Source organism: Pteropus alecto, unplaced genomic scaffold (genome assembly GCF_000325575.1).
Source record: "Pteropus alecto unplaced genomic scaffold, ASM32557v1 scaffold7, whole genome shotgun sequence".
Classification (NCBI taxonomy): Eukaryota; Metazoa; Chordata; class Mammalia; order Chiroptera; family Pteropodidae; genus Pteropus; species Pteropus alecto.
The window spans coordinates 13,787,132-13,807,040 of record NW_006494614.1 but is presented as its reverse complement, the minus strand read 5'-3'; the positions used below and the strand labels follow the sequence as shown (position 1 = coordinate 13,807,040).

Genomic DNA, 19,909 nt, shown 5'->3' with positions numbered 1-19,909 from the left:
TCGGGAAAAGTCTACATACTGAAAAATGGGGATCAGCCTCACCCCAATGCAATGGCAGAAAGCTATCTATATGTCCCTCAGGGAGGAGTTTTGAGGATTCCTCTCCAGGAAAATGATCAGGAAAAAAGACCTATAGCTACTGAAGTTTTTGAGTCCCCTAACAAAAAAAATAAAAACCACTGGGTTGCTGTCTCTACACAGGGAGGCCTACATATCCATTAGTCTTGCACACATATACTTGACAGTCCATCACTTTTTAATTTCGTTCTGAAAGGCAACAATGACATAGTTAAGAGCAAGACTTTGAAACCAGATCCCTGGGGTTCAAATCTTGACTTCTCCACTCACTAGCTATATGACCTCAGGGTAGAAATACTACTTCATGGTGTTGTGAAAGTTAGAAGGAAAAAATATATATATGGCACTTGGAGCAGTGCCTGTCACTTAAAAAGTACTATGCAAATATTAGGTATATTATCTCTCATATTTAATAATGAATAGAGATACAAGGATTATCAGTCACATGAAGAAAGCCTCTAATGTGATAGTCAAAAACCAAAACAGCTAGATTAAAAATTCAAAGGAAACAACGCAGGTAAGAGAAGAAAATGTAAACAGAAATAATAATGTTCTTCAGGAAGTGAAACTGTATTGTATCCATGAAATAAGAGATTTTACGAAAGAACATTATAAAAATTAAAATTTTTCTTGGATATTAAACTTTATAGCAGAAGCAAAACAAAATCAGTATCAAGGTTGCAAGCAAAAGTAGTAAATATCAGATACACCATATACATTTAGAGATGCGGAAACCAGGGGAAAGGAGATAAGAAAATTAGGGAAGTGATATTGGAAGTGGAGGGTCAATATCCTTTTGCAGAACAAACAAAAAATGAGGGGAGAAAAATATCACATTTTCCAGAAATCTTAAGAAATGGGTTTCTACAGGCACTGTGAAAAGAGGTCTACACAAAGATTAGCATGTGATTTCAGAACATTGGAGTGAAGAAAAAAATCTGCAAATCTTTTAAAGAGAAAATACTGGTCTTATGCATTGGAATAATGATAAGACTGTCAGTAGTAACACTGGAAATAGTGATGGGAAAATTAGTTTCAACCTATAAGTCTATATCCTGCCAAACTGTCACTCAGGGTAATTTGAACCATGGAGTGTGTCAAAAAATTTTGCCATGAATTCACCCTTTTTCAACTACTGGAAGATGCATCTCCACCAGTAGAGGAATAAACCAAGAAAAAAGACATGGGATCCCAGAAATAGGCATTGCAACACAGAAGAAAAGGAAAGGGTATCTCTAGGCTCATGGTCACAGGAGAGATACCAAGGTGATACTATGTAGCAAGCCTAGAGAGTACCAACCCAGAGTAGAACAGAAAGATGATGAACAGAAGTCTAAGAAAAAAAAGGAGAAAAGAGGAGGGGGAGGAAAAGGTGGACAATTACCTGATATATTTGAATATGTACTTAGAGGAGATTTATAGTTGCTAGAGCATTTTGGATGAATTTGAGATAGAAATAGAGAAAACCAAGCAAACAAACCAAAAGCAGTTTATTATCTCTAAGAAAAAATGGTGTATGAGACGAGACATGCAGTAATACAATACACAGCACAACCATAAATAGTCACGTGAATACTAGATGTTGATTTAAATAAAATTACAATATAATTGTGTTGGGAGTGTAGGGAGAAAAGTATGAGAAAGTTAAGTTGTTGCCTTCTAAAATAAGAAGTCAGTAGATTAAAATTAAAAAATCACAAAATAGGAAAAAATAGTATGTATTCAGAAATAATAGAAAAAAGGTAAGAGTTGAGTAGGGTTGCTTTGGGGCATTTGAAGGTATAGGGCACTGCAAGTTTTTCTTATCAGGCTTATTGATTTTTTGAAATGATATACATGTATTACATTGATTAAAAAATAAAGTTTACCTAAGGTAATCAAAGGATTTGAAAAGTCCTTTATACTAAGAGGTTATAAATAATGTCTTAATTCTGTGATTTCTCTTGAAAGACCTATGCACACATTTACATATGTAAATACAATGATGTATTATCTAGGTCATTCCTGCAGCCAGTGAAGAACAGCTTTTACTAGTAGAACTGGTTCGCTCAATCAGTGTCATGAGAGCAGAAACTGTTATACAGACTGTGAAAGAAGTTTTAAAGCAGCCCCCAGCCATAGCCAAGGACAAGGTAAGAAGAGGTTTTCTTTGCTTTTGTTTACACTTCTATTTCAGAAATGATGTTGGTAAGTTTTTTTGTTTTTTTGGTTTTGAGGTTTTTTTGGTACAATAATGTCATTCTAACTATAGTGCTAATTGCAGAGATGAGTGCCTGTGACTCTCACACTGCCATAATAAAAACAGTTATCAGTATCTACAGTGACTTGGCTATTGTGATCATTCCTGTAGCCAGTGAACAGCGGTTAACTGCTCATATCTCTCAGTGTGTACATCTAAGGCAGTCAGTAGCTGTGTGACCTAATTTTTAGGGGAAGTTTTTCTATTCATTTAAAGGAAGAATACAAAAGCCAGAGCCCAAGGTCTACTTGCCTCAGTTGTTGTCTTTTACACAGCTTATTTTTTGCTTTGTGTTCAGAATGAATCTCTTAATTCCGTAAACTCTCCACGTTTTGCCATAACCTTAGTTCTAGTCAGTGTCACTTCTTGACTGTGTACAAGACTGTACTTTGCAAGGGCTACAGAAAATGAATAGCATAGTCTCTGCACTCACAGTGCATTGTCTCTAATTAGGAAGACAAAAAATCTACAAACAGTAAAATTATGGACTTACCAACTTTTCTGCTCTTCTAGCACTATTAAGAGGTTATATTTTCTTAGGTAATATATACCACCTGCAAACATTAGACTTTAAGCCAAGCCAAACTAGACAGTCACATCCGTAAAAGAATTATTACACATATCTGAAAATGTTGAATCATTTTTTTTCTTTTATCTTTTTCTTGAATTGCCAGTGGAAAGTTTGCTTGCATGTATAAATAGCCAGTGTCTGTATTAACTTTTTAATAATTTCCTTGCTATTCTGAAATCACCTCTAGGGCATTTGTGATAGTTTTAAATTTGCCTGTGAAAGCTCACTTCAGTGTAATATTCAGTGAACATCTGCTTATGCCAGACATTGGGCTAAGGGTGCAGGATATAAAAACAAGAGCAAAAGTACACATACACACACACACCTGCTTCCCCTCTGCTCTCAATGTACTAAGTTCTAAAAAATTCAAGACTTGACTTTTGTTTGTATGATAAAAAGGGGAAACATTCAAGGGAATAGTTGCTACTGAAAAGGAACAAATTGGTAAATGTCAATGATCATCAGCATCATTTTCTTTTCTATTACAAATTTTTATGGAGGGGTGTTTTCTTTTTATTGTGTGTTACACTCAACACTGTCTTTAGTTAAAGACTACATTTTAGGCTATTAGGAATTGTTCCCAAATTTGACTAACACTACTAATTTAATAGAAATGTGTGGTAAAATAGATTTAAATCATATTTTATAAAAAATCTCACCCTAATTCTAATAGCACTAAGCAAGCATAAGCTAATAAAAATAAAACTAGTTTTGATGCTTATAGAGTAAATGGATCATTTAAAAATAATGGCTGGAGTATCAACTTTTGATGGGGTATTTGGGGAGGAACTGAGAATCTTTTGATTCCTTCCATCCATTTTCAACTTTTTAAATAGCTCTTGTGTTTTTCCTCTTAATGGAAGAGAGCTGCATGGTTTTCTTTTTTTATGACAGACTTGTGTTTGCTTTTGTTTTTGTTTTTGTTTTTGTTTTTAATTATAAATTGGCAGAGTAGTGGCAACAATGAAAAATCAAAGGCAGCATTTTTCTTCACTGTAAAATTGATTTCTTTTGTTTATAGAAACATCTTTCTTTGGAAGTCTGCATGCTTCAGTTTTTCTATGCTTATATTCAAAGGTAAGATAACCAATGTGGATCTCTCCTTACAGCATTAGCAATGTTAGGAAATATAGGAGAAAGGCACCTGAATTCTTTAAGAAATTACTATTGCCTCCCTAAAACTAAAAGAACAAATTCTAGAAACAGAGAAACATTGTATTTTAATACAAGTCATTGGGTATCTTAATGACCCAGCCATGCAAATCCTATGAACCAAAAGACCTAAGTGTATTTAAGATACGCTGGATATTAAAACACCAAATTGTTAAGAAAATCATTTAAATATAAACGATAAGCCGAATCCTTTATTTTGATACAGGTGAACATATGATAATGTAATATTTTTTTAATGTTAGGAATGATATGAAAATATTTTTTGTTATGATATTCCAGTTTCACATCTAGCTGACCCCTGAACAGTTAGTTGATTTGAGTTTTGATAAACTTAGTGAACCTGAATCTTAATCCTCCCTTAAAAGGTAATTCTATTTCAGTCACCAAATGCAGCATCAGTTTGTGATCTATGACCAACATATATAAAGTTAGGTTAGGTAGTGTATTTAAAGTGGTTGTGGCTTAGAGCAAGGACTGCCTAAAATCTGAACTTAGACACATAGAGGTATTAGGATTAAGATCAGACTGAAACAAAGATAATCTTAATTTCTCTAGAGGTGAGAGACTGATGTCCACAATAGATTCAGTTCTACCTTAGATGAGACAGACTCATAGGTGAAGGAAAAAGAACTCATGTAAGAGAGAAGTGTAGAGAACAGGATAGAGAGTAGGTGACTATGATATTAGTAATTCAATTGAGATTTATTGTAGTTGTATTTTACTTTTGAGAGTCCATGTGTTAAAAATGGTTTCTGTAGTAAAATTTCTAGACTAATAAATGACACTGGGTATTTTAAATGTATTTGACTTTTTTATATATATATTATCAGTGGAAAATCTAAGTTTTAGAAATTTTCCGTCATAGTCTATAAAAATTTAGAGAATATTTTAGACTAGTAGAAGAACTTGTTATAAGCTGTGGGAAAATATAAAGAAAATTAAAGTTTACTTGGCTTTCTAAATATATATAAACGATATTTATCTTGCAGAATTCCAGTGCCCAATTTAGTGGATAGCTGGGCATCACTATTGATACTTCTAAAAGACTCTATACAACTGAGTCTTCCAGCCCCAGGGCAGTTTCTTATACTTGGGTAAGCAATGTCACTTAATATTATTTCAAGTAAAAGAATAATGTTCATTGTCTTAATTGCTGTATAACAGATGTTTTAGGTGGTGACCATGTGAGCTCTCTGCCTTGTCATAGAATTCTCCAGGTATAAAACTAGATGTATAAATGAGGCTTGTTGGGCGGGCAGGGAGGGAACAATGTGTTTTTATACATATACAAAATGCAAATGTGCTAATGTAAAACTGTTACAACAGTAATTATTTAGTGAGGAGAGAATGTGGGCTTAAAATGGAAAGGGGTGTGTAGGATAGCTGAAGGGGAACTTCATTGTGGAAGTTCATTTGATGTCAAGGCCCTGAGCATAAATAGGCTTGGAAAAGTCATTTTCTCTCTGGGTTTTGGAGTTTCCTGATGTATGTTAATAGTTTGTATGATTATATGATAAATTCCAGTCACCCTTAACTGCAAGCACCATGATTTCACGGACAGTGTCTGTTTTTTGCTCATCAGTTTTCCTGGTTAACAATGTTTGCTCAGTGGTTAGAGGTGGTAGGAGCAGAAAGCTTCCTTTCTAGGAGGTGGTAGGAGATAGGAAGGGGAAGAATATACTGGGACAAGGTACCTTGCCTGGTTTGATTATAGAGTAGGGTACAGGCAGGGGAGTGGTAGGTGAATGGAAAGGGGGATGGGAACTAGATGGAAAAGGATTTTGCATTTAAGAAATTTGGTCTTAGGACTGATTGCAGGTTTTGAGAAGAGACATGACTAACAAGTTAGGAGTATGCATCAGAGGGGAAAGAAGATAGACAAGAATTCTGTTTCAAGTGGGAAGTAGGGAATATGTGAAGTATTGATGATGGGATTGAAAGAACAGGACAAAAAAGAAGCAAAAGGGGCCAGCAAAGGAGATAGAAAAGGAAATATCAAAAAGCGAAAAAGAAAACCAGGTCTATTCCATGTTCTAGAAGCATAGAGAAGTAAGAGGGCATGAGTAACACCTTCAGAGAGATTAAGGATGAGGAATAATAAGATACTATATTTACTGATGATTTGTAGAGGATTGGTGATTTAGGGGAGAGGAATTTAGCAAGGTAGTAAGCACAGATGTTAACAGCAAAGAGTTAGAATGAGAAATAAATGTGAGTTATTCTTTAAGATGTTTCGATTATAAAAAGAAAAATTATAAGGTAGCCAGAGGAAATGCGATTTGAAAGTTATCATTCATAGTGAGGAAGACCTAAGGATGTTGAGTTGTTAATAGGAAAGTATCTAAAGTTGTGCTCTGCCTGGGTACAGATCCCAGCTCCTTTACTTCTTAGCTGTGTGCCTTTGGGCAGGTTATTTAACCTCTCCATCTGTAAAATGGGTGTGATGATAGTATCTATTTCATAAAGTTGTTATGAAGATTAAATTAGTTAAATTTTCTTAAATTCTTAGACTAGTGGCTGGCCAATAATAAGTGTTATGTAAGTGGAGAGTGATAGAAGATTCTAGGGAGAAGGGGGCTCACTGATAGCACCAGATTCCAGAGACAGCAGGAAGGGGATGGAGAACAGTGAATGAATGGCAGCAGGTATAGGAGAAAGACGGATACATTTTCTCTCAGAGAAATACATAGACTTAATTTCTACCCTATTTCCCTTAAGGGAGCCAGCAATTCATTGGTTTAGCAGCCAGTGGTCTAGAAAATTTTGAAGTGGAGAGGAAAGAAGGTGAGAGTTCTTCAGTAAGATGGCTTTAAGCTTTCTCATAAGTGTGGGGATGTAGTCGTCTGACAGGAAGCAGAGAGGAGGTAGAGGGACAGTGGTGAGAGGTTGAGAGTGGGTCAGTCTGTACTAGCTGAGTAACACTGAGGGCCCAGCCCAGTCAAAGAGAGCTAGAAATTCTCAGGAATTTCAAAGTTCATGATGATCTCTGGACCCTCATGCTATGTATTTTCTAAATCTAAAAGCCAAAGGAGTTTTAGACATTGAAGATGTGATAAGGAGCCGTGGTCTTAATGTCTGTAATTCCTGGATCAGAGGTTAGGTAACTAGTGTGTATGTTTTTTAGTGATGAGAGATCAATGTAAATACTGGAACTCAATGTTCTCATGAAGATTTCTGATACTTCTCATCTCTGTAACCTTAGCTACATCAATAAACCTCTCCAAGGCTATTTTCCTATCAAGCAAGAATAATAGTATCTGCCCCACCTGCCTCTGAATTGTTTCAAGGCTCAAAGAGGGAATATATGCACAGTTCTTTAAATTGTCATCAAATAACCCTAATGGATAATTTCATTAAAAATTAAGGCCATCTGCTATGACTTGTAGCTTCTCCATCACAAATTTTACTGTTTCCTCACCTACCTTTTCTTCCTTTCTCATTTCTCAGATAATGAAGGATCCTACCTCCTTCTCAATGTGCATGTACTTTAAGTGTTTAAACAAAAGGTTGGACATTTCAGTTACACTAGAAACTGATTCCCTTTTTAAATTTCTAGTGGTTTATTTTTTTCCCTAAACATTCCACTGATCCTCTAAAAATTTCTAATTACAAAATAGAAATCGATATGAAGATTGCTCTTCAATATTACCTTACATATGAGTTTGGAAATAATTATGCATATAATTTATCTTAATCAAGTCAAAGTAAGTATTGAGTGAAACTAATTTAGCAAACAAATAGAAATGGAAATTTTTTTGTTCATGTAGTATTTTTAACCCATTATATATATATGAACACACACACATGGTAAGAAACCATTTCTATGTTACAATTTAAGATTGGTGGGGTTTGAAGATTTTTAAAAAACTTTTTGTTGATTTATAAAACATACAGAAAAACATACAAATAATAAGTACACAACTCCACAAGTTATTACAAAGTGAACACAAATGTATAACAAACCAAAATTAAGAAATAAAACACCTCATGTCCTTCAGGTCCAATACCAATTACTGTTCTTTCCCTTCTCCTCAAAAATAGCCACTATTCTAACTTCTAACACCACAGATAAGTTTTGCCTTATTTTTGAACTACAAATATATATAACTATTTTGTGTCTGCTTCTTTTACACGTTTGTAAGATTCATCCATGTAATTTCATGTAACTATAATTCATGTTCATTGCTGTTTAGTATTTCATTGTATGCAAATGTCCGTTTTTCTCTTCTGTTGCTGGACATTTGGGTTCTTTCCAGTTTTTACCTTTTACAAATAATGTTATTCTGAACATCCTTGTATATGTCTTTTCATGGCCTATATCTGTTTGCATTTCACCTGAGTCTTAGGATATCCATACATGTATTCGTTAAACATATGAAATAGATATTGAGGCCACAAAGCCACTTGCTCACTGTGAGAAATTAGATTGTATCATTTTCTTTAGACTAATATTTTTGGTTTGTTTTTCTCTTTGGCTCCTTTAGGGTTCTGAATGAGTTTATTATGAAAAACCCTAGTTTGGAAAATAAAAAAGATCAAAGAGACCTTCAGGTAAGGCATTTTGAATTGAGGACTTTCGCCAAAACTCCGTTTTTTCTGTGCCCTCAACACTAAAATTGGAAGGTCAAATAAGATTATCTGTGTATGTATGTAAACAGGTATCATGATTTTTCCTTGTTTCTTTAGGATGTGACTCATAAAATAGTGGATGCAATTGGTGCAATTGCTGGTTCTTCTTTGGAACAGACAACATGGCTGCGACGAAATCTTGAAGTTAAGGCTTCTCCCAAAATAATGGTGGATGGAACCAATCTGGAATCTGATGTTGAAGGTATTGATCTCAAACGTTTAGGTTTCTATCTGTGGGCATATATTCACCAAGAAATCATTGCAGCTAGTACTATAAATACCATAAAATAATCCCCTTCCTCTCATGTTTAGCAGGTAGCTTTTCTGGTGAGAAAAGACTTAACTGTATCTTTACTTGTCTTTTATTTAGATATGTTATCACCTGCAATGGAAACCTCAAACATAACTCCTTCTGTATATAGTGTCCATGCACTGACGTTACTTTCTGAGGTAAATATTATCAAGTTTTTTCTATATGAACTTTCAAGTAAACAGTTTCACAATTAAATATTAGCAAGTAATTCTTAGTTTTTAATTTGAAAAATCTTTTTTACTTCTAGAAATCACTGTATAGAATAAACAAAATTTTGACTTTGTATTCAGATTAGATTGTTTAATATCAGTAATAATAACTTTAGATATTGCTTACCTTTCCATGTACTATTTTTTAAAAGTGTACTTTTTATAAAAATATAAGTTCTTTTCTATCATAATATGGTAGGGAGCGGTGAAAGTGGTATAATGATGCTTGTTATTATAAAGTATTTTACAGTATGCCATTTTTACATGACATGTTCTTTTTTTATACCCTGTTACACAGTCTTGCCAGTCATGTTTATTTCCCCTTTATGATGTGGATACTGAGCCCTACAAAGATCAGAACAGTGTGACTAAGGCCAAACAGCTATTAATTAACAGAGTTGGAACTTGAGCAGCTCAGTTCATTTGATTGTTTTTTTCCAAGCCACTTTTAACCAAGTCAGGAAAAGAGAATACCAAGTTTCTAGTTTTAAATTCACTGTGTACTAGTACACCGTCATATTAGAAAGATCTTGACCTCTCTTTTCCTATATTTTGCTATCTCAGTTACAAATAGTAAAATTTGCCCATATATATATCCTGTAGTTATAATGGCCAAAAAAAAAACAAATACTGGTAGAAATTGGTCACATAAAGATGTCAGGGAGACATAATTTTAGATTTTTCTAATTTTAAGATATTCTCAGTTTTCTTAAAGATGAAAACCACCTCTGAATCCTGTCACTTTTAGCTCTTAGGTTATACTACATTTCATTTCTTATATTTTTTAGATTTTGGCTCATCTTTTGGATATGGTTTTCTACAGTGATGAAAAAGAACGGGTTATTCCTTTACTTGTAAATATTATGCATTATGTTGTGCCCTACCTCCGAAATCACAGGTACCATTATATTTAAGTAGATTTCTTAATAAATTCATAGTTTATTAAAAACATTATATTCCTTTATTTCCATTATTTGAATTATCACAAAATGACATTTTTTCCTTGAATTATAATGATTAAAAAGAAATATTTCTCTTATGGTATTCGAGGTATGAACTCTTATAAATAACTTAATATGATGATGAAAATTATAACATCCAGGTTAAGGTGGTTTTCCTTCTTCCTAGTGCACATAATGCCCCTAGTTATCGAGCCTGTGTCCAGCTGCTTAGCAGTCTTAGTGGGTATCAGTACACGCGGAGAGCTTGGAAAAAAGAAGCCTTTGACCTCTTTATGGATCCCAGTTTCTTTCAGATGGATGCCTCTTGTGTTAATCAGTAAGTCATTGTCTTGCTTTTATTCAACATAATGCATCTCACAAAGTCTGTTGAAACCAACTACAATCCTGCAAAGTAGAGCACTGGTTTTTCGTTGTTTTTTTTTTAACTAAATCTTTATTACATGTCATAATCCTTATCTTTTTCAGTTGGAGGGCAATAATGGACAATCTAATGACACATGATAAGACAACATTTAGAGATTTGATGAGTAAGTATTATGAGATGACATAATCAATGTCTTTCCTGTACATGATCCATTTTTATTTGTTCTTTACTAGAAACTACTGAATTAGCTCTTTGTCAAATTATACTTAGTACTCTATAGGAATACAATGTTAAAACTTAGAGGACAACATAATAAATAATAAGTAAAACCATTTGGCCATGTGTGTCTAAATTGTTTCCTCAGCACATACCATAGAATCTGGTGCATAGTAAGGACTCAGTAATTGTTGAAGGAATGAAAGACTGACAGGTGGGAAGGCAGAGAAAGGCAGGCCGTTGGAGCCAAACTATGGGATAAGTCCCTCTAAATCCTGGGGCTCTGTTTCTCTTCTCTGAAGGAAGAAAGAGAGGGGCCAAAAAGGTCAGAATCACTCTACTTCCCTTCTATGCTATCTTGCTTGGTTTTATATATTAAAGTTCCTTGTGGTATTTCATCTGAAAAAAAAGATGGGCTTTTTGTTTGTTTCTTTGTTTTTAAAGTTTAGAAGTTACTAAATTAATGACCTTAAATAGCAGTGAAGTTGGATGAGTGTATGATTCTGTGTAAGTTCTTTAACACAAGCTGCAGTTTCCCCATCTGGAAAAGAAAGGGGCAGCATATTCTCTCTTCTCTAATCGTCACACGGTTGTTTTAAGGTTCAGAATTATCCATTCAACAAATATCTAGTGAAAGACAAAAATGGGCCGGGCATTATACTATTCTAAGCTTAGTCAAATAAATTATTTCAGGGAGTATGTAAGAAGTCATGAAGGAAAAATAGGGCAATGCGATAGATTTTAAATTATAGCTAAACAGCTCTTACTGGGGGAAACTAAGGAAGACAACCATGAGAAGGCCAAGGGATAGAATATTCCAAGCATGGGAAACAAAAATCGATAAAGGTCTTGGAGTAGGAACAAGCCTGGTGAGTTCAAAGAATAACAAGTAAGAGAACACAGCCACAGAAGAGTGAGCAGGGGTGAGTGACAAGACATGAGTAGTAGGTAGGTCAGGCCAGAAATTATTTTTAAGCCAATGAGAAAGATTTAGGCAAATGGCATGCAATATTAAAGGGTTTTATAAAATGGCATTGTTAGTAATTTTATCTTCACAAACTTACAGTTCTAAATTTTCCTGTCTCTCTACATCACAGTTCCTACCCCTCGATCTTCTGACTTGTATATCCTGGATCTATTTGCCAGTCCTCATGCCCCAAAGAGGAACCTTCACCCTCGGTTGCTCTCACTCTTGGATGTCATAGGGGATCTAGCCATTTTTAAAACCTAATAACCTGGATAACTGTATCACAACCTCTTTCACTTGCTTTCTTTTTTCAGCTCGTGTAGCTGTGGCTCAAAGCAGTTCACTTAATCTTTTTGCAAACCGTGATGTGGAGCTGGAGCAGAGAGCCATGCTTCTGAAAAGATTAGCATTTGCAATATTTAGCAGTGAAATTGATCAGTACCAGAAATATCTTCCAGATATACAAGGTAAATAATGAAAAACTATTTTCTCTATCTTCCAATCTACAGGATTTTTTGTTCCTTAGAAAATACTTTCTCTACTTGTAATTAGGGTGAAATCTACCAAATATAGATGAAGAGTGTTGTAGAATTAGAAGTTTGTTTTACTGAAACAACAAAAAAGGTCATTACTGGTACGTGAAAGCAATCAAACATTGAGGCTCTAGAACTTGCTTAAATGTCTCTTATTTGGTTCAAATTTTCTAGGAATTCATGCTTGAGGATGAAGTATAAGACTATTTTGCTGTAGGCAGGCATGTTAGCATTTTTTAATTGTGTATAAGGGGTCATATACCTTTAAGGAGAGGACCAAAATATAGGCAGAACCAGGAAACTTCGGTTAGAAGTATCATTTCGAGGTCTGTCGTCTGGGGCCAGGGTAGGGAAGTATATAAGGGAAGTATAAGGTTTTGATAAACCTTCATGAAGGATATCAATGCTGCATCATAACCTTGTGCCACCAGATAGCTCCACAAGGGAGATGAATATGCCCCAGGATCGAGTTCTCTGCTCACCTTACTATGCCTGTGAGGCTGCCAGCCTCAGCAGCCAACACGGGGACTGCTTGGGAATGACAGTTGTCATCTCTTTAGCGAGATTATTTCTCTCTCTCAATAGATAAGTGGCTCCTCCTTTCCTGACCCCTTATATCTAATCTTAGATATATAGCATACACACTATTTGTCCTGTGATTTTTAAAGTTGACTAGATCAATGCTATTCAAAGTATGATCCATTGACCTGTTATCCCATTCATAATAAGTACAGAATAGAGTAAGCCTTTTAAACATTTTAACAATTTGCCAGAATCTATAGAGTATAAGAAAATGGCATTTGTATTTTTATATCTTTTTCTTTAATTTGGTTTTTCTCAAAGTTCATCTTTATCATATTTTGCAAAAGTATCCTGCAACAGATTGGAAATTTTTTTAAAAGTTGGTCCTTCACTACAGACAGTTTGAGAAGTACTAGACTAGATTATATAGAAGAGCTTTACATTAAAATGCTTCTAATTATTGAATTATTCTTATTATCTAATATATTGAAAACATATTGCATTCATTTCAGAGAGATTGGTTGAGAGTCTCCGTTTGCCCCAGGTGCCAACTCTTCACTCTCAAGTGTTCCTGTTTTTCAGAGTATTACTCTTAAGAATGTCTCCACAACATCTTACCTCACTCTGGCCTACCATGATTACAGAACTTGTGAGTTAATTTTAATTCAATCAAGTTGTGAATTATAAAACAGCGTAATTAGTGTCAACACGCTTACTGAATAAAAACTAATCTTGGAAGAGAATTGAACTTCAGTTAAGCCTTTTCCTGATACATTTTACTGTTGAAAATAGTAAAAAGTCAGATTTTTATCTCCATACAATGTAAACTTCCAAATATGCAGTAATACTAGTATAAGCTCTTTATAAATCATTACTTTGTCTGATCTAGTTTAATTCAGTCTCTTTACCAAATTTTTAATTTGTCTGCCAGGCCTGGTTCCCACCTGTAGCAGTTGTAGCTCTAGAATGTTTAAATACATTTAAGAGTGATAACAGCTGTATTAAAATGGAATGACATAAGGCATGTTATCACTCTTAAAGTACAGCACTACCCTAAGCTTGCTTTAGAGACTTTCACAAAGATTTTGTAAAGTCCCAAACAATGAAACCTTCCCTAGCCCCACTACACTAATCCATTCCCCTCCCCAAACCATACCCTGTCACCCTCATCTGAATCACTGGGGGGTTGGAGAAAGGGGGATGAATAAAGGGGAAGGTATCTATAACTCTGAAAACTCAGCATTTATAACATTCTCACAAAGAAATTGGCTTTAATATTTTTCCTTTTTTAATAACTTTGTTCCATAGTCACCCAAAAGGAAAGCACGCTGTTCATCTCAACTCTGCCAAATGATTAGCGAGGCTCTATGCTAAATTTGTAGTTTTATTTTCAGAAACTAAGTATAAAGATCCTGAAGATGTACCCTAAAATTTGTTTATAGATTAATGAAAATATAGCCTAAAGATTACTTAAAAGATTAAATATGCAGTTTGAAAAAACATTTAACATTTATTCCACGGTCTTCAGGTACAGGTATTTTTACTGATGGAACAGGAACTCACTGCTGATGAAGACATTTCACGGTAATATGTAATTCATGTCAGTATGTTCTTGTGTTTAGTATCCTAAAATCATCTAGAATATTACTTTATGGATACTGTTTTATCTGAATACTTTATACATTTAGTCTGTTATTATCTAATTGATCATATTTGGATATATTTTCACTTATTCCTTAAATATTTTAGACTGGATTAAACTGGCAGTATTCATGACCTGTAGACACAAATTTTGTTTAAACAATACAATATTGTTTTAGCTACATGGGCCATTTTGGTTTTGATAGGTCAAATATTAACCCTGAAACATGCAGCAAAACCCATTATGGCAGGTAACCTCTAACTAAGGTATCTATGTGTCCAGATTTTGCAGAACGATCTCAATTTAATGTACTATCTTTTTAGTAGAGGCAGTTTATTGTATACCTAAATTTAAATTTATTTATATAGGAATTTTTGTACAAATAAGTTTATAAATTAAAAAATTCCTTGAGTATATTTTATTGTTTTTCAGTGCTAGATTTATAAAAGAGAATCCCCTGTACTAATAACCATGTTTATTATTATAGAAAGTTCCCCAACCCCCATCTTTGCAGGAGGACAATGAGTAGTAGAGAGGTCTCTTGGTTTTGCAGCTTGTAGTGTTCTATTTCTTAAGTGTAACACAAGCTATTCTGTACTATTTTTATGTTCATAAGATTTAAAGAACAAAAGATAACTTTTTGAGAACAGCAAAATTAATTCAGTCATAACATTGTAATAATTACTGGCACACTTTTCAGAATGATTATGAAAAATAGTAGCACTTTTGAGATTTTCCAAGAATTATGTGTTAGTAAACAGGTACAGCTGCTGACAGCACTGTCTCCTGCTTATAGGACTTCAGGCCCCTCTGTGGCTGGTCTGGAGACAACCTACACAGGAGGTAACGGCTTTTCTACTTCATATAACAGCCAGCGGTGGTTAAACCTCTATCTGTCTGCTTGCAAATTTTTGGATTTGGCTCTGGCATTGCCCTCCGAAAATCTTCCTCAGTTTCAGATGTAAGTAAAATCAAGGATATTAAATGGGTATTTTTGAAAATGCATTTGCTTTGGTCATTGACATCTAAGATTAAAGTTTTTTGTGTAGGTTGAAATATTCATAATTTTTATCAAAATATTCTTTTGGCAGAGGTGGGGGGACAATAATTATTGGAAATAAATGGTTGCCGTAGATAAAAATTAATAGACCATTCAGTCAACAAATTGAATACCCACCTGATGTGAGGCATTAGGGTACGTGACTTCAAGTCCATTACGAGACATTAAACACGATGGATGTTCTGATAGCTGATGTGCAAGATGTTGTGAGGCCACACAGCAGTGCCCCGCCTCCTACCTTTGAGGGACAGAGCAGGCCATAAGGGCAGTTTTACACTGAGGTGGTGAAGAGTGAGGTGCATGCGTGAAGACTTAGAGGTTGGAGTGGACTTGATATGTTGTGTTTAAAGATTAGTATTGCTGGAGCAGAATACTGAAAGAGGAGGCTGGAAAGGGACTGAATTATGAATTATACAGCCTTGTAACGTATATTAGAGAATTAGGACTCATTACTGAAGGACAGTGGGAAGTCACAAGCATTTTAAGAACTGAAGTGCTGTTATCAGGCTTGAATTTTAGAAATTTTGTTCATGAAGTATTTTTAACATATGCACATGAATACAACACAGGATAAACCATTTCTATGTTTCTGTGTCTGGAGATGGGCAAGACTGGAATTCAGGCTAATGTTTTATCTGACAGTGAAACGAACTAGTAAACAATGCCTTGTTCATAAGTAATCAAAAATAATTACGGTTTTTCCTATTTAAATTTTTAATAGGCAAACTAAGATTGTTTTATCAAAATGGAGCGAAGATAATTTGAGAATTTACCCACATGATCAAATATGTATTTATATATTGTTATAGTATTCTTCTGGAATAGACAATAGGATAAAAAATAAGATCAGAATCTTTCTATATTTGAACATGTTTAAATCTCCAAAAGTTGCTATTTTACAAGCTTTTCATTAAATGGTAAGAACTATAAATTATTTTTAGGTTAATTCCAGTTCCTTTTTTTTTTTATTTTTGCATTTGAAAACCATATATATTTACTTCTTGATGAATTTCAGTGTTTGGGTATCTGTTAAACTCACATTACTCCTGAAGAAATTCAGAGGAGAATACTAAGTAGTTGTAGAAAAATGGTCAAATCAACTAAGATGCTTATCTTCACAAAGGTATAGAAACTATGCACTTCAGTGTTTGAGGAAGAACATTAAGTAGTATGCTCATGGTATTGACATTTTAGCTTCCACGAGGAGAACCAAAATGAGTTTATCTTCTTTACTTGTCAAAATATAGTCAGTAGAGAGATGAAATATGTCATAATAGTAACTATAATTTTTTTTTAAATCTATAAACTAGTAGAAGATAACATGGGGAATTCAGTAATCTCAAAAGAGTAATATTTTTCTAAGCATGATATATATTTCAGAAGTTCAAAATATTTGATAATTTACATACATATTTAAAAGTCTGTATGGCTAAAAATTACCATGTTGAAAAGGCAGCAGTGAGTTGAGAAGAGATATTTGCAGTGTGACAAAAGTCTATCACTTGCCTAAGATGTAAAAATTGATAACCCAATAGAAAAATGGGCCAGTGACACAGTTAATAGTTCACAGAAAAGGAACGGCTTCTCAACATAGGAAAAGGTGCTCAGACATACTCATGAGAGAAATTCCAATTAAATATAAATACCCGTCAGAATGGTAAAGGTGTAAAAGTTTATTTCCTTTTACCCTTAACAACAGAAGCATTCTTATTCTTATTGGAAATGTACACTGATGTTGTCTAGTTGCTCTCCAAATAGGTTATATTTACCAAATTTCAAAATATACCTTCTCTTTAAGCAATTCTGCTACACCCAAGGATTTATCTGACCAGTGCACTCCCTGATGTGCACAGAAATCAGCATTCTATAAGGATATCCATTATGGTATTATTTCTATTAGCAAAAAATTGGACAGTCTAGGAGAGTGGTTAAATCAGTACCTTCCAAGACTGGAGTACTATGTAGCTGTTAAGGATAGAGTTTTATGTATTTCCATGACATATAATTAAAATAAGTAGCAGTCATGTCTTAAAGAGGAGGTTTGTATGAATATGTGCTTTTATGCATAAGCTCAGGATGGACATATTAGACTAGTGCTATTGATTGGTTCTGTGGGGGGAGGGAGACTCCCTTTCTTTGGTATGGCCTTTTATACTGGTTTTTTTTTTTTTTCCAGTCAGATATTTTACTTATTAAAGACAAAAATTTAAAAAAATACAAAGAGAGTTATGAAAGTCCTGCTTAAATTTTTCTTAAATTATTTGTTCTTTGCCCCTATACTGTGTAATTAGGGAACATTTGACCAAGTATATGGTAGAGATTTTTGTCTATTAATGAGGATGGAAACATTTGATGAGTACTTGGTTTGTGCTCATGAAGAAACCAGTGATGAGCATTTTACAGGTTTACATATCCACTTATTACAGTCCTTTGAGGTGTTTAATAGTATATTTACTGATAAAGGCTCAGGTTAAGAAACATGCCCAAGGTGACAGGGCTACAAGCAGCACAGCTGGCATCTGAACCCATGTAAGTGATGGGGATTTGATCTATTATTTATGTGGCCTTGCGTTAGATGGCGATGTCTGTCTTACTAATGTTGATGGATATCATTCTTCTATGCACAGGTACCGATGGGCCTTTATTCCAGAAGCTTCAGATGATTCTGGTTTGGAAGTCAGAAGACAGGGCATACATCAACGAGAATTTAAACCTTATGTAGTACGACTAGCAAAACTACTTCGAAAAAGGGCAAAGGTATTGCAGTCTTCTTCTTTTTAAGATACAATCTGTAATATTTATGTTGTCTGATGTACTTTATATCTTTCAGTATGCATAATTAGAGAAATTTGCCCAAAAAAACAGTATAGTTGACCCTTGAACGCAAGAGTTAGGGGTGCTGACCCTCCCCCTCCCCCCCCACACACACACAGTTGAAAATTTGTGTATAACTTTCGACTCCCAAAAACTATTAATAGCCTTCTGTTGACTGGAAACCTTACTGATAATGTAAACAGCTGATCAACACATATTTTGTATTTGACGTGTATTATATACTGTATTCTTACAATAAAGTAGGCTATCCAAAAGAAAATATGAAGAAAACCATAAGGAAAATACATTTACAGCATTTATTGAAAAAAAAAAATGTTAAATAGACCCACTCAGTTCAAACCTGCTGTTCAAGGGTCACCTTTTATGAATTCGGCATGCTCATCAGTAGGCCTTTGTTACAAACTTTTTCTTTTGTATTTAAAAAATTTTAAAAAGAAATTGTACAGTTTGGGGATAATCTGGATTGTCTTTTGAGTCCTAGCTTTCGGTATGTGCTTTGAGTGCTCAGAAATTTTCCAGTCTTCTGGGGTCCCTTATTTAGGCAGTGGCTCCTAAACCACATTCCACAAACTAGAAAATGGAATGGAGGCAAGTGATTAAAAAGAGAATTGTACTTGAAGGGTATGAGGAACTTGATTTAAAATCAAGTTATTTCTTTAGGGACTAAGTAAAAGGACAAAGACAAAGATGAAAGTTGGGTCCAGAGTTTAGGATAGGACTGGAGTACTTTCACTTTGATACCACAAGGTTTTAAAAATTAATCATGACAACAGAACCAGAAGCAAGGTGATTACATATGATCCCAGGCACATGTACTTTGTCATCCCCCAACCTCATTTGTAATGAGTGTTTTTTATAAGACTCCTCCCTTATCTAAGGGATAAACATCTTTAGCCCAAAACTTGCCCCACCGAGTAAGAAAAGTTTTGATTGGAAAGCATTTGCCCATCCAAAACACTTTAAACAAGGTCTTCATGGCCAAGCATACTTTTTATGGAACAAAGGCTATGAGTTCTCCTCTTTCCTTCCACAGGACAAGGAGGAGGACTTTAAGACAGTGATTATGGAGGGATTGGAGATGGCCAAGCATCAGGTGAGGGTGGCTTTGTGATGCTTGTGATATGGCAGCAAAAGCTGCCATATTTGGACCAAATATTGAGACACAAACCAAGGTCTGAATTTCAACAAGTGCAAGAGAGGTAAAGAACAAAGAAGTTTTTTTTTCAAGTGTAGACTGGTGAAATGAAAGGAGAAATTGTTTCTATGGAAACATGTTTAACTTTTTAACTTTATCTATTGAAGATGGTGGTGTAGTTCTGATTAAGAAGAGCAGAACACCAAGTCACTCTTCTTGGTCAACAGCTTAGTAAAAGTTCCTCTCTTAAAGGTATATCTGGATAGTAATAGAAACAGGTTAACCTTAGTATTCTTACATTGGAAAATTACTATGTAGAGGACTTAAATATATTACTCATTGTACTTCAAGATGTTGTATATCGTTTAAATACTAGGCAATTGCAATTTGGTTTAGGGAACTAAAGGTAGTATGGTCAATTAATGGTAGTCAGTAATGTGAAAGTCAATCCCAGGATTGTC

The 19,909-nt window shown here is 34.5% G+C and overlaps 1 protein-coding gene across 4 annotated transcripts in view; it reads left to right on the top strand.

Annotated features, from left to right (window-relative positions):
- The window catches only part of DOPEY1 (dopey family member 1), an 84,485-nt gene that overhangs the window by 62,708 nt on the left and 1,868 nt on the right, over positions 1–19,909 (top strand). For 2 of the 4 annotated variants that reach the window (XM_006926353.3, XM_025042750.1), the window contains 15 exons: positions 2,076–2,210; positions 3,910–3,965; positions 5,051–5,155; positions 8,546–8,612; positions 8,748–8,892; positions 9,061–9,140; positions 10,001–10,110; positions 10,341–10,490; positions 10,640–10,701; positions 12,036–12,188; positions 13,289–13,425; positions 14,305–14,360; positions 15,215–15,379; positions 18,106–18,235; positions 19,347–19,406. In XM_006926353.3, coding sequence (XP_006926415.1) covers positions 2,076–2,210; positions 3,910–3,965; positions 5,051–5,155; positions 8,546–8,612; positions 8,748–8,892; positions 9,061–9,140; positions 10,001–10,110; positions 10,341–10,490; positions 10,640–10,701; positions 12,036–12,188; positions 13,289–13,425; positions 14,305–14,360; positions 15,215–15,379; positions 18,106–18,235; positions 19,347–19,406 — 1,611 coding nt within the window. The remainder of the gene's footprint in view (positions 1–2,075; positions 2,211–3,909; positions 3,966–5,050; positions 5,156–8,545; positions 8,613–8,747; positions 8,893–9,060; positions 9,141–10,000; positions 10,111–10,340; positions 10,491–10,639; positions 10,702–12,035; positions 12,189–13,288; positions 13,426–14,304; positions 14,361–15,214; positions 15,380–18,105; positions 18,236–19,346; positions 19,407–19,909) is intronic. The other 2 variants (XM_006926352.3, XM_015600377.2) reach the window with 2 other exon arrangements.